The sequence below is a fragment of the Protopterus annectens genome, chromosome 12.part0 (assembly GCF_019279795.1).
Source record: "Protopterus annectens isolate FY-2018-M chromosome 12.part0, PAN1.0, whole genome shotgun sequence".
NCBI lineage: Eukaryota > Metazoa > Chordata > Ceratodontiformes > Protopteridae > Protopterus > Protopterus annectens.
In genome coordinates this window covers 901,725,871-901,740,498 of record NC_056746.1, presented here as the reverse complement: position 1 = coordinate 901,740,498, position 14,628 = coordinate 901,725,871, and the positions used below count along the sequence as shown (strand labels likewise).

Here is a 14,628-nt window from a genome sequence, read left to right as displayed (position 1 = left end):
GGAGAATAAGTGGCAAAAATTATGAAGGGATGGAATTTTAGGCATCATGAGGCTACGAAGCAGGTGATGTACCACTTACTATGCACAAACTTTGGTTCTTAATCTAAGCAAACAGACAATGGAGCTACTCCTGCCATGTTTGACATCTTTAGGTTGCTGTCACACTGAAGCATAACTTGTTAGTTCCCTATACAGCACTACAAGAGAATGAAAAATGTGCATTAGGGAGTTCAGACTGAATAACCCCACACACCAAGCAGTATGACTGCTGTTGCACAGATACCATGAAGGTACCATTGCCACTTTATGGTTTCTCTTAACCAGCTGTAAAGGTGTGTAACACTATAGTTTACATTATGGCAATACGTCAAAGCTGCGCATACATGTCTGTCAACAGCGTGACAGAGGATGAACGGAGGTCAAGATAGGCCACACAGTACAGGATTTTCAAATTAAACACAATTTCAAATGTATTTCGATGCTTAAAACTAAGCAAAACACAACTAAAATAAATTCAAACAAAACAAAAAAAAAATTCAAAATGAATAATAGTGCTAATAGAAAAGGTACGAGTTAAACCTCAAATGAGTGCTTAAAACTGTTAAGTATAACGGACATTCTCAACCACCCATGCAGAAAATTCCACACACATACAGCCTTTGAAAAATAAGGGATCAATCACCTTAGAGAGTAAAGATGCACCCTCAAGACTTTCAAAACTCCATGGTAGTTAAGGGCATACAATAGGCAGGCTTAATAGCCAATACCTCATTAACATAGGGGGGAACCCAAGTCACGTAGGCAAAAAAAAAAACATAATAACCTTTCAAGTGATCTGTGAATGAACTATCACACTGGTATAGATAAAAAAAAAATGGGGGTACATAGTTCAGCTGCAGATTTGTGCAGTACAGGAATGTTTGTAAACAAAAACAGCCACTGAGTAGTCTTTAAACACCAAACGGATTTTTAATGTAAAGCGCTTTTCGTCTACCCAGGTAGGCAGACTTCATCAGACAAACACGTAAAAACAATGTATCAACTTTTTAAACCCAAAAAGGCGTCAACTCCAACCAATCAGCTCTTATTGATTACACCAGTCTTCGTTGGAATATTTAAAGATACATTACAAATACACTGCAATAGATGACAATTAAAAAATATTTTAAAAAAATACGAAAATACATTGTTATTCAACCACCCATATAGAAAAAAACAATCCCAAACCTCATAAAATTATCCTACATTAACATACAAAATAATTGATGAAGAATAATATATTGTGGTAATAACAAGTTTACATAATTAAAAAATCTTACTCAATTCCTATGAAAAATTAGTTTGTTAATGAATCAATAAATAAAATAATTGCATATGCAATAAGAAAAAAAGAATCTGCCGAAGCAAACTTTTCAGCTTCAAAACACAAGACAAAGAAGTAACCTCATTTAAACAAGGCGAAGTGTAAGAATTTAATCTAAGCGGTCATAAAATGCTGGGCATGACTGACAAGAAGCTAAGTACACCACTGATTTAGAGTTACAATTGTATCTACCTCTAGCCTTAAAAACATAGTGGTTAACTGTATAACTAGCCCCTGTAGCAATATACCTACAATAATTACATGATTCACATTTATAAGTACCTTGAAGTCATGCCCAGCATTTTATGTGGGGAAGACTGACAGGAAGCTTAGAGAAAGGATTTACGAACACATTTATCACATTAAAAAGAAGAGTAAAACTAATGCTTTGGCAAGACACTGTAAAGAGTACCCGACCCACCATTTCCTTTTTAAAGTTATTGATCAGATAGTTGCAGATGGAAAAGGTAGACCTGGTCAGTTGTTAGAAAAGTGTGAATTATGGCAGCTTAGATTGAATTCTTAAACTGCGCCTGGTTTAAATGAGGTTACTTCTTTGCCTTATGTTTTGAAACCGAAAAGTTTGCTTCGGTAGATTATTTTTTTCTTATCATTGCATATGTGATTAGGTAATTAATTATTTATTGATTCATTAACAAACTCATTTTTCATAGGAATTAGGTAAGATTTTTTAATTATGTAAACTTATTACACAATATATTATTGCTCATCAATTATTTTGTATGTTAATGTAGGGTAATTTATGATGTTTGGGATTGTGTTTTCTATTTGGGTGGTTGAATAACAATGTATTTTTATACTTTTTTAAAATATTTTTTAATCGTCACCTATTGCAATGCATTTGTAATATATCTTTACATATTCCAACGAAAACTGGTGTAATAAGCATAAGAGCTGATTGGTTGGAGTTGGCACCTTTTTGGGTTTAAAAGGTTGATACATTGTTTTTACATGTTTGTCTGATGAAGTCTGCCTACCTGAGTAGACTAAAAGCGCTTTACATTAAAAATCCGTTTGGTGTTTAAAGACTGCTCGGTGGCTGTTTTTGTTTTCTCAAACGTCTGTTTCTTCCTGTGGATTTCTGCAGTACAGGAATTGCCAAGAAGAAACTACAGCTGCTAGCGGTCACATTCTGAATCCACCGAGAAGTCACAGGTATAGGGTGCTCCAACAGTTCAAGCTGGAGGAAATCATGGCATGTACCAACCACCAGAAGACCCATAAGTGGAATAAAATTCTTTAGGGCAATGTTCTAGAGATGAAAGTAAGAAGACATGATGACTTGATCCTTAACATTTGCACTGAGGATTTAAAAACGAAGCAAACCAAAATACTTGGTTAAACAAGGACACGACCTTCCCTAGCGACTACATGGATGAATTTCCAAGAGACTGGCAGTAAAAAAGACAGTACAGTTGTGTACACTTACTATAAATGTAGATGTTAGAGTGTATTCACTGTTGCAGTCATTACATTTGGGTAATCTGCTGGCAGGTTGCCCTCAGTCGGCCTGAATTCCAAAGTCTTGGGTCCTGCGTCGGTTGCTGTCTCCTCTTCCATGACGTCAGGTCGTCAAGGGTATAAAACATGCAGCAGACGCCATTTTCTTTAGTTTTTCTTGCCCCCAAAAAGGTAGCAAAAAATATATAGATATATATATATATATACACACATACATACACACACACACACATGCATCAATATAAACTTTACCTTCATCTACAAGCAAATAAACCACATAGGTTGTGGAAAACAGTGAAGGAAAGATAAACTCCAGAATGTCAGGGGGATAGTGGGAGGGTAAACTGGACTACAACAGTGAATACACTCGAACATCTACATTTGTGTACACAACTGTACTATGTTCTTAGTGTTTCACTGTTTCAGTCATTACATTTGGGTAGAGTCCCAAAGCTGTACTTGGGTGGCTAGAGCTAAACATCATTAGGAGCGGCTATAAAGCCCTGCAGAACTGCAGTGGCAAAGCCTGCCCTGGATTTAGAGTAGAGATGCAAATGATAATGCTTTGTAAAGGTGTGAACAGAACTCCAAGCAGCAGCCTCTAGAATGTCTTTGGTTGGTACTCCCCTTAGAAAAACTGCTGAAGTAGCTGTAGCTTTGGTGGAATGAGACCTAATGCCCTTGGGCACAGGTTTACCATGGTGTAAGTAGCAGAAATGGATGCAGTGACTTATCCACTTTGAAATTGTCTGCTTTGATATTGCCTTGCCTTCTGATCCTGCAGCATGTGTCATTAGTAATTGCTCAGTTTTTCTTAGAGCTTTAGTCCTGCTTAAGTAGAATCTTAGCTGTCTGTACATCCAAGGAACGCAGAATTCTCTCCCCCTTGTTCTGCGGATTTGGATAAAAAATTGTCAGATGAAGTGTTTGGTTAAGAGCCACACTGGAAACCACCTTGGGCATAAAAGTAGGATTTGTCCTCAGAGATGCCCTGTCTGGGTGAAATATAATAAAAGGCTCTACAGTCATGAGGGCCTGTAGCTCTGAAACTCTTCTTGCTGAATTAATTGCTAGTAGCAGAGTTGTTTTCCATGATAAGAACTTTATATCAGCGGTAGCAGCTGGTTCAAATGGAGGCAGGGGGAGCTTTTCCAACACATAACTGAGGTCCCATGCAGGCAGTGGTGATCTTCTAGAAGGCCTTAAATTTTCGGCTCCTCTAAGATACTGCTTTAGTAAAGGATGAGAAAAGATTGGTGGCTCTGTATTGTAATGAGCTGAAATGGCAGAGGCATGGATTTTAACTGATGAGAAAGACAGGCCTTCAAGCATCTCAGTTAAGTTTTGTAATATCGGAGGAATATTTGGTTCTGCTGTATCAGTTCCTTGTGCTCGATTCCAAGCACAGAATCTCTTCCATTTGTCAGCATAAGATTTTCTAGTACTAGGCCTTGTGGCTTCCAAAATGACATCCATCATAGCTTTAATGAGAGGGGTTGTTTGTATGACTACATGATCAGCCATGCTGCCAGGTTCAGTGTCTGTAGTTTGATTGCGCAGGATCTGAATGTTTTGCTGGGACAGTAGTTGTGGTTTTTGAGGCAAGGTCCAAGCTGGGTATTGAGACAAGTTCCTTAGGATTGGGTACCAGTATTGGCGAGGCCAGTCCGGGGCAATTAGTATCATCTTTGGTTTCTCTTGTCTGACTTTTAGAAGGACCTTGGGGAGAAGAGGCAGAGGCGGAAAGGCGTAAACTGACAGGTTTTTCCAAATGAAGGATAGGGCGTCCACTTTCCATGTTTGTTTGTGATAAGTCCTTGTGCAGATTTTTTTCAATTGATAATTTTGAGGAGTGGCAAACAGATCTATGTCTGGGCTCCCCCATTTCTCTGTTATCGTGCTGAAGACTTGTGGGTTTAGTTTCCACATGTGAGGATTCATAAGGTTACTGCTTAAATCGTCTGCCAGAGTTTTCTGTTTTCCTGGCAGGAATTGAGCTCGAAGATGTATTTGGTAGGTCAAAGCTGTCCCCCACAGTGCCATGGCTAATTTGCATAGGGGGTATGAGTGTGTGCCCCCTTGCTTGTTTATATACCACATGACTGTGGTGTTGTCCGTCTATCAGTAGTTGTCCTGGATGAAGGAGGTCCTTGAAGGCTGTTACGGAATTTTGAACAGCTAGCATCTCTTTCTGGTTGATATGTAGATGCATTTGTTTTGGTGACCATATGCCCTGAATGCATCTTCCTGCCATGTGGACCCCCCAGGCATAATCTGATGCATCTGTTGTAATGGTTTGGCTGGCAGGGGGTAGAGTGAATGGCTGTCCCATGTTTTGGTGATATGCCTTTGCCCACCATAGAATCTCCTGTCGCAGGCAGGGAATGAGAGGAATCATTGTTTCCAAACTGTGTGAATGTTGACTCCAAAAACTTTTTAGATACCATTGAAGTTTCCTCATATACAGTCTTGCATATGGAATCAGAAGGAAGCAGGATGCCATGAAGCCCAGAGCAAGCAGAATTTGTCTTGCAGAAGACTGGGTTTTTGTTGCCATCAGTCTGAAGTAAGTAGCCAGTTGCCTTTGCTTGTCTGGCGTGAGGTAAGCCATCTGGGCAGTTGTATTCAAGCTTGCATCCAGTAATGCTATCTTTTGAGAGGGTACCAGTTGTGATTTCTTTTCATTTATTGTGTACCCTGGGCATGTTAGAAGCCTTTTCACAAATGCCAGGTGTCGAAGAAGTGTGTCCTTGATCTCTGCTTGAATGAGACAGTCGTCCAAGTAAGGATATATTTGTATACTTTTTTTGTCTGCAAAATGCAATTACTGGTGCCAGGCAGTGCAGACAATTTGTAATGCATTAAGTCAGCCTTGAATCTGAGGTATCTTCTGCACGATTGTCTTATTGGGACATGCAGGTATGCCTCTTTTAGGTCTAAAGTCACCAGCCAAGCATTCTTGCCCAGCATGGGCAGAAGCTGCTGCAAAGTCAGCATTCTGACTTTTGGAATGTCCAGGTATGTGTTCAAAATCGATAAAACCAGTATTGGCTGCCAGGCCTTGTCCTTTCTGTGTGAATGTTGACCCCATACACTATAAATCTAGCACAAAACTGACAACTAGAAACATCGTGGTCAGGGCCTAAGCAAGGAATACAATAAGAATGAAAGTCTTTATGAGGTATTTGCTTCCCACAAGAAATACAATTATTAACTTTTTCTGACATCGGTCTGGAGCAAGAAAAAAAGTTTCCCCAACAGGGTACTTCGCTTTTAATGAAGACTTCGGAACTGAAACTCTAACACGAAAATCACAGGAGTCAGCCGACCGGCACTTGCGAACTGCTTCGGGCACTGCGCAGCAAGAAAGACTAAATAAAATGGCGTCGGCTGCATCTTTTATACCCCTGACAACCTGACGTCAGGGAAGAGGCGACAGCAACTGACGCAGGACCCAAGACTTTGGAATTCAGGTCGACTGAGGGCAACCTGCCAGCTGAATAACCCAAATGTAATGACTGCAACAGTGAAACACGAAGAACATCAGTCTTGAGTAAAAATCTTGTCCTTTTTCCTGTTCTGGTACTGTCTGAATGGCCCCCATATCCATGAGGGACGTTGACCTGTTTCAGTGCCTCTGCCCATTGATTTTTTTGGCTGATCTGGCCAACCATTTGCCATTGGCAGAGTATGGAAATGGAATCTGTATCCCTGTGATAAGATGTTTAGTACCCACTTGTCCTGGGTTATCAAATGCCAATTTTGCGCAAAATGTGTTAATTTTCCCCCTATGGGTGCTGCCAAAAGTTAAGTGCTTGGTGCAGGCAGAGGGAAGTCATTAGGATTGTTTTCTGCAGGTTTGTGCTTTATCTCCTCCAGTTTTGGAGGTGGGAGCACTCCATTGCTTTGACCTGTATGAATCTTGAGCCTGGTATCTGGGACCTTTAGGGCATCTGGATTTGCCCCTTTGAGCTCTGTCGGACACAGGAAATGACAAATTTTTTGTAGGCCAGTATCTACTGAATCTTGGTGGCTGCACTTGTAAGAAGTCTAACAGTTTGCACAGACTTAGCTTTGTCTTCCATTTTCTTTAAGACCTCTTCTGCCTTAATACCAAACAGAGAATCATGCTGTAAAGGTGCATCTAGCAATTTAGCTTTAACATTATCAGGCAAATCTTGCTCCTTTAACAAAGCATGCCTCCTAATCACCAATCCAGTAACTGCAGCCTTGCAGCAGGCCTCTAAGGAATCAAAACCACATTGCAAAGTATGCTTTCCAACATATTCAGCTGCATGCAATAATTCCTGCAATTCCTTATTTTCTGCATATTCGGAAATCATCATCATTTTCTGTTTCAGCAATCCCATAACATGTTGTTGGTACTGAAGCATATGAAATTGACAGTTTAAGGCCCTGATTGCCAAGGTTGCAGATGTATAAATCTTTTTCCCCATCTGTCCAGTGCCCTTGAATCTCTGTCAGAGGGGGAAGGATTTTTTGCTGTTGAGGCCTTAACTCCCTTTGGACCCTGTGAAAAAGTTTCAGGATCAGCAGCAGGATTTCTAAATAAGAATTTATGAGAGTCAGGGACCCTGTAATATCTGTCAGGCTTACTGGGAGCCAGAGGTAAGGAGTCAGGGGGGGTCAAGCTTGACTCCCAAAACACATCATCCACAATGTCTAAAACAGGGGGAATGGCTAATGGCCTGTGCTGAGGGAAAAGAAGGAAATTCCCCGAGTCTCTTTTTTGATTCTGAGAAGTCCTGACTCTCCCAGTGAAAATGCTCCCTCAAAGTATGCAAAGTTTCTCCAACTGAATAATCTTCAGGAGGAGATGCAGATGGAATAGACTCCTCAGCATCACAATCCTCATAGGGAGGCATAGATAATTCCTGATCAGAAGAGGAATCAGAAGAAATAGAAACCTGATCTGAAGATTCATAATTAGTGTCTTGCCCAGACCTCTTATCAGGAAGGGGATGGGTACCCCTGATCAAAGTAATAAGGTCTTCAGCCATTTTGATCATCTGTTTTTTAGGCATAGAGGCCTGTGCACGTGGCTCATGTCGGTTTTTTAGTTTTAGAAGTTGCTTTGGTCTTGCAGCTTTCGTCATTTGATATACAAATGTTGAGGTCTGAATACACCCTCAGAAGCCGGTGCCTGCTCAGCGGCTCCAGACTGATCTGAGGGAGATATATCCGTCAGTCCAATACCTTAAGTATCTTGTGGCATGCCGGACTCCACATTTTTGTCGGTAGAGGCCTGCGACTCGAAGGTAGCGGGCATCAGGGGCTGCGAAAGCACCTCATTGAGTACCGGTGAACCAGTGACTGGCTTAGGAGAAGCTTTGTCGGTTTTGGATCTCTACTGCCTTTCTCTGTCCTTTTCTTTGCATTTTTTATGTACTCCGGTAGTCGGATTACTATCCGACGACATTTCTAGGTAGTTAAAACGGTTTCCAAAATACTTTGATGCAAAAATATACAGACGCTTGTTAGTGCGTTGGTTAAATCTAGCACAAAACCGACAGCCAGGCACGTTGTGATCAGGGCCTAGGCAATGAATACAGTATAAATGGAAATCCTTATGAGGTATTTGCTTTCCACAAGTTATACAATTATTAACTTTTTCTGACATTAGTAAAAAGCAAGAAAAAAGTTTCCCCAATGGGGTACTTAGCTTTAGTGAAGACTTCGGTTCTGAAACTCAAACTCGAATATTTCAGTAGTCGGCCGAATGGCACTTGCGAAATGCTTCTGCTTCGGGCACCGCACGGCAAGAAAGACTAAAGAAAATGGAGTCGGCTGCATGTTTTATACCCCTGACTACCGGACGTCATGGAAGAGGAGGCAGCAACCGACGCAGGACTCAAGACTTTGGAATTCAGGCCGACTGAGGGCAACCTGCCAGCAGATCCAAATGTAATGACTGCAACAGTGAAACACGAAGAACATCTTGACTTTAGGCACCTTATGTAAACCATTCAATCCGTGTTTTCAGTAACTTCTGCCAAAAACAAAAACACTCTTGCTCAAGCTGAGTTTTCTGTAAGTAGTCAATTTTTTCACCAATGTGCTACAATATCTTACAGCAATCTGAATCCAGTATTACTATGAGTTTCTTCTCTCCCTTTCCATGTGCTAGAAATCTGGCCTAAAAAGTATCACAGCTATAATCTCCAAAAACACTTTTTTTCACTTAACTCCATTTACATGGCCTTGATTACATTACTTCTGCACAGCAAAGATGTGCCACCTTATCTCCCAGACATCAGCCTGCAACTGTACTCACCAGTAACACAAAAACAGCAGATCCCTTTGGGTCTATGGTTAATCATCAAACTACACCACTAAAATCTAATCAAACATGCATCCACTGAACGAGCACTTCATCAAACCTGTGAAACTGGGAAAGTAACTAGCTGCCCAACACTTCCCCGTCTCACTTTTCCCCACTGTAGTGTGATTTTTGAAGTTGGTATATACATATATATATATATATATATATATATATATATATATATATATATATATATGGGGGAGGGGGCAACCCCCCCCCATGGGTAGGTTTGAAAAACTTCAGTAACTACAGTCTGGAAAAGTAAGACAGGAAGTGTTGGCCAACTAGTTACTTTCCCCCATCTCACAGATTTGATGAAGTGCTTGTTCAATGGATGGAAGTTCGGTGACTGGATTTTGATGATGTGCCATTCGATGGTTAGTCCATTCGACTAATAACCACAGACCCGACCCCTTCCAAATAGCTCATGAGTTAATCTGGAACGTGATATCTACAGGTTTAAGTACCACAGACATGTCTGATACACTAGTCCAAATAAATACAAATAACTTGACTGATTACACTATGGGTAGTCTGTGCTAATATAAAGTATATTTAACTTTGTAACCTTGCATAAACTGGTTTCAGAAAAGATGTAGTTACAGTAAAATACCTTCTTCACTGATGAAATTCTCTGTACTGTTTTCTTACAGTCTTTCCTTCACCTACTGAGAAAATGTATTCTACATTCACGGGAAAGTATAGTTCTGTATACTTAAATAGATGTACATGTTTGAGTGTATTCACTGTTGCATTACATTTGGGTTATCTGCTTGCAGTAGCCCTCAGTCAGCGTGATTAACAAAGTCTTGGGTCCTGCATTGGTTGCTGTCCCTTCTTCCATGACATCATGGGTACAAAACATGCAGCCGACGCCATTACATCAGTTTTTATTGCCCCAGATGTCAGGTGACCCCCTAATGGGAAGCAATTAAATCTACAAAAACAAGGACATACTTCCAACAAAAAAGCAAATACACCAAAAAGCTTTTAGAGCATAGTAAGTGAGAGTAGAGGTACAGTCAAAAGAAGAAAGGGGGCTAGAGGGAGGGTAACCAGGACTGCAACAGTGAATACATTTGAACATCTACATTTATGCTAAGTGTACACAACCGTTCTTCGAGTTTCACTGTTGCAGTCATTACATTTGGGTAGATTCCCAAAGCTAAGGTTGGGAGGAGGAATTTAAATACAATTAGGACCAGCTACAAGTCCCTGCAAGACTATAGTGGCAAAATCAGCCCTGGATTTAAAGAAAATTGGCAAATGATAATGCTTGGTGATAGTATGTACAGAAATCCAGGTAGCAGCTTCTAGGATGTCCCTAGTAGGGACGCCCCTAAGAAAGGCTGTAGAGATAGATGCAGCCCTGGTTGAATGGGGTATGATGCCATGTGGGATAAGTTTTCCATGGTGCTTATACCAGAAATGAATGCCACCAGCAGTTGTTCAGATTTCCTTTGAGGTTTAGTCCTATCCAAGTAGAATCTAAGCTGTCTGTGCACATCTAAAGAGTGCAGTATCCTTTCCCCCCTTTGTTCTGTGGGTTAGGAAAGAAGGTAGGCAAATGAATGGACCGATTAAGAGCCACACTGGATACCACCTTGGGCATGAAGGAGGGATTGGTTCTGAAGGGCACCCTGTCTGTATTAAAGATGATGAAAGGCTCCACTACCATAAAGGCCTGTAATTCAGATACCCTTCTTGCAGAAGTGATTGCTAAAAGGAAAGCTGTTTTCCAGGAAAGAAATTTTAAACTTGCAGTAGCAGCTGGCTCAAACGGAGGAAGAGTGAGTTTTTCCAAGACAAAGTTAAGATCCCAGGCAGAAGTTGGAGATCTCCTGGGTGGCCTTAGATTTTTGGCCCCTGTGAGGAACTGTTTGAGCAGTAGGTGAGAGAAGGGAGGCTCTGTGCTATAATGAGATGAAATGGCTGAGCCATGAATTTTGGAAGAAAAAGACAAGCCCTTATGAAGCATCTCAGTCAAGTATTGTAGAATATGAGGTAAATTGGGCACTGCTGCATTCAATCCTTGAGATTGGTTCCAGGCACAGAATCTTTTCCATTTTGCAGCAAAAGATTTTCTAGTACTAGGCCTCCTTGCCTCTAAAAATGATATCCATCACTGATTTACTGAGGGATGGTAAAGGAGAGATTAGGTAATTGGCAAGGCTGCTAGGTTCAGGGTTTGCAGCTGAGGGTGCAGAATCTGGTTCTCCTGCTGAGACAACAGGGAAGGAGTCTGAGGCAGGTGCCATGGAGCCAAGCATGACAGTGCGCAAGAGTGGGTACAAGTATTGGCGAGGACAGTCTGGTGCAATTAAAATTGTCCTTGGCTTGTCCTGTTTGATCTTTAGTAGTACAAGACTTTGTTTATCAGGCCGGCTGAGGGCTACTGCAAGCAGATGACCCAAATGTAATGACTGCAACAGTGTAACACGAAGAACATCAGGGGATTGGGGTTGGTATTATGGTTAATGTGTTTACCTCATGGAGAAAAGGTTCATGGTTTGATTCTTACTAAGGGAAATTGGCTAGGTTTAAAATAGTCCACAACAGCAGCTAGCCTAGTACTTGCCTATAAAGCTATGAAGAATATTACGCAGACAAAACACAAAGTAAAAATGTAGGAGACAACTTATGACAGCAGTATTACACAAATAACACAAGCATCACATACCTTGCAGAAGGGTAAGCACCACCTCTCATGTTGTTATAGTTGTAATTCTGTCGCATTCCTGTGTATGGATCTATAGGTTTATAGACAGGTTTCTGTCCAAGTTTAATACACAATGCATTAAGTTCCACTGTGGGTGTTACGCTGTCTAATGGCACAAAAAACAAAGTTCAAGATGGTGAGCATCTAGTATTAAAAGGCTTAACACCATCTTAAGAACCAGATGAAAATTAATCTCAGAAAGAAAAAGTAGATTTTCACTTTTGTCTTATGAAAATCCACAATGAAGTTTTACTCAAACCACAATCAATTCAGAGTTCTCAACACATGTATGTACTTAAAAAGTATCAAACTATGGAAACAGACTACAACTTTGGCAAAAAGAATCCAACAGAAGAGCACACAGCAGACTAAAACAGCCTAAGGTTTAAGTAACTCAGTGAGCACAGAAGTCTTGTACCAGTCTTCATACGCAGGGCAAATTACACATACATTTTTGAGTTGCACACAAACTAATCCAATGCAGAGAACACCAAATGTACTATAGAAAGCAAATTATTCATGTGAAAAAGGATGGACAACTGCAAAGGAATTGCCAAGAAACTACAGCCTTAGCAATACATGCTCCCACACTCACAAGCAGACAGCAGACACCCAACTGCAAAAAGGAGGGCTGAAACATCTCTTGGAAAGCAAGAGTTTAATGACTAGGTCTTATTATACTACTGCCTAGTGATGCACAAAGCAGAATGTGGCAAAGCTGCCATTGGGTATTATGAGCTCAGCCAACTAGAAGAAATTTTTATACATTTTTTTTGTCCCCAGTGATGCAGCGTGACGATCAGCAGCTGGCCTACCCCTCCTACTGTGCCCAGAATCCATGCTCAGTACAACATTCTAGGTCAGCTACTGGTCAGTGGGATGGCATAGTAGGGTTGGATGAGAATATGCCACTGTGGAAGTCTCAGAGGAACTAAATCACCTTTAATGTCATACACACTGTGTCAGGGATTTCTGATGCATCTGTAACAAAGCCCCAGTGTGCTACACAATCTAAACGGCCTTGTAGTGGAACTACATAAGAGGTGCTCCAAATTATGTGATGGCACATTATTCATACTAATCTATCTCAGCATTTCTCTCACCACTGCTCCATATCACCAGTGGAGTTCATGACTTGCTTCAGCCCCAAGCTCACATCTCGACCCTCCCATGTGAGGAAAGGCAAGTGGGCACACTACACTCCCACAACTGGTCCCTCTAGTGTGAGAATCACTAATGAAGCCCTGGTTACCTGTGACAGTTAAGTCTTTATCCCTCTGTGCAATACAGTTAACAGAAGTAAAAAGAAACTTTCATTTGTTCTTGAAAACTTTATATGAAATCAAGGACCAGAAAATGCTAATTTAGCCAATCGCATACTTGAGAACCAACAGCAGCGGGGTGTGTAGTAAATTTGCTATGAATCACTTAAATCAGAAAAGCAATAATCATAGCACAAAGCACAGATGGCTGAAATGTCAAATTACTGAAAAGTAAAAATTTATACCTTTTTCATTGAGACAAGAATACTACAGTCTCATTCCAAAAAGTCTATGCATTCTTATTTAATGAAAACGAAAATGTTTTACATCACATTAAACTTATGAAAATTATACATAATGAAAATAAAAGGAAAAAAAACAGTTTTCAAGTAAAATGCTGCTCAGAATAATACTACTGTGGACTTTTCAGACATCGTACTGCCTAAAAAAAAAACAAATGAATCACATTTGAGAGTCATCACAAGTTAGCTGCAAGAGTAATGCCTGCAGTACAAATTTGTACAATAGTCACAAACAAGCCAAATGACTGATTGTACAAGTGCAAGTACTGCAGTTACCAAATTAAACTCTACTAAACATAAAAAATGCAATGTTTGGAGGGAGTAGGGTGAGTAATGCACCATGAAAGAATACTGTAAAATCTTACCATAACCACAGATGTCCTTCTCTTCTACATGCTGTAGTATTCATCACATTAGGGAGTCCTCCTCCAGCTGACTCATACTTCCAGTCAGTATTCAAAATTCCACATACTACTGTAAGGTACGCACAATGTTGCACATCATCCCACATACGTTAAGCATAAAGAGGTGGCAGGTATAAAGCAGATGTCAGCATGCACTAACCCCAGAAAAGAATGCTGCCAAGCACCAGCCTAAGCCTAGATTTGAAGCTTATCAAGGAGGAAATACGGGCAAGCATTGGGGGAAGGTGGAGGGTAAGCAATACTGCAGCATAAAGACGAGGACATCTATGGTTATGGTAAGATTTTACACAACTATTCTACACCCTTCTATTCACATTCTGCAGTATTTATCACGTTAGGGAGAATGCCAAAGCTCACGCTTAGGAAAAATTGGGAGAAGCAGCAGAATAGGCTTTTTCTAGAGATCCATGTAAAATAGCTCTGGTAAAACCAGACCTGGAGATAATATGAAGCTTATAATGTTTAGTGAAAGTATGAACAGAGGACCAGGTAGCCACCTCCAGGACAGAGCAAGAGTCTAAGCCTTTAAATAAAGCCCCAAAGGAGGATACTGCCCTAGTGGAGTATGCCCTCAATGGAGAAGAAAGGCTCTTACCATTAGCTGAATAACAGAAGGAGATATCTTTAGAAATCCAGGAAGAGATGGTTTGCTTGGAAACCAGTTGACCCAGGGCCCTGAGGTGGTAGCACACAAACAGACATTCAGATTTATGGATAAGCTTAGTTTTATCA

General features: G+C 40.7%; 1 protein-coding gene across 4 annotated transcripts in view; it reads right to left on the bottom strand.

Moving 5' to 3' along the window:
• The window catches only part of STAU1 (staufen double-stranded RNA binding protein 1), a 2,205,075-nt gene that overhangs the window by 1,509,079 nt on the left and 681,368 nt on the right, over positions 1-14,628 (bottom strand). For all 4 annotated transcript variants that reach the window (XM_044089934.1, XM_044089936.1, XM_044089933.1 and 1 more), the window contains exon 5: positions 11,869-12,013. In XM_044089934.1, the coding sequence (XP_043945869.1) occupies positions 11,869-12,013 (145 nt within the window). The remainder of the gene's footprint in view (positions 1-11,868; positions 12,014-14,628) is intronic.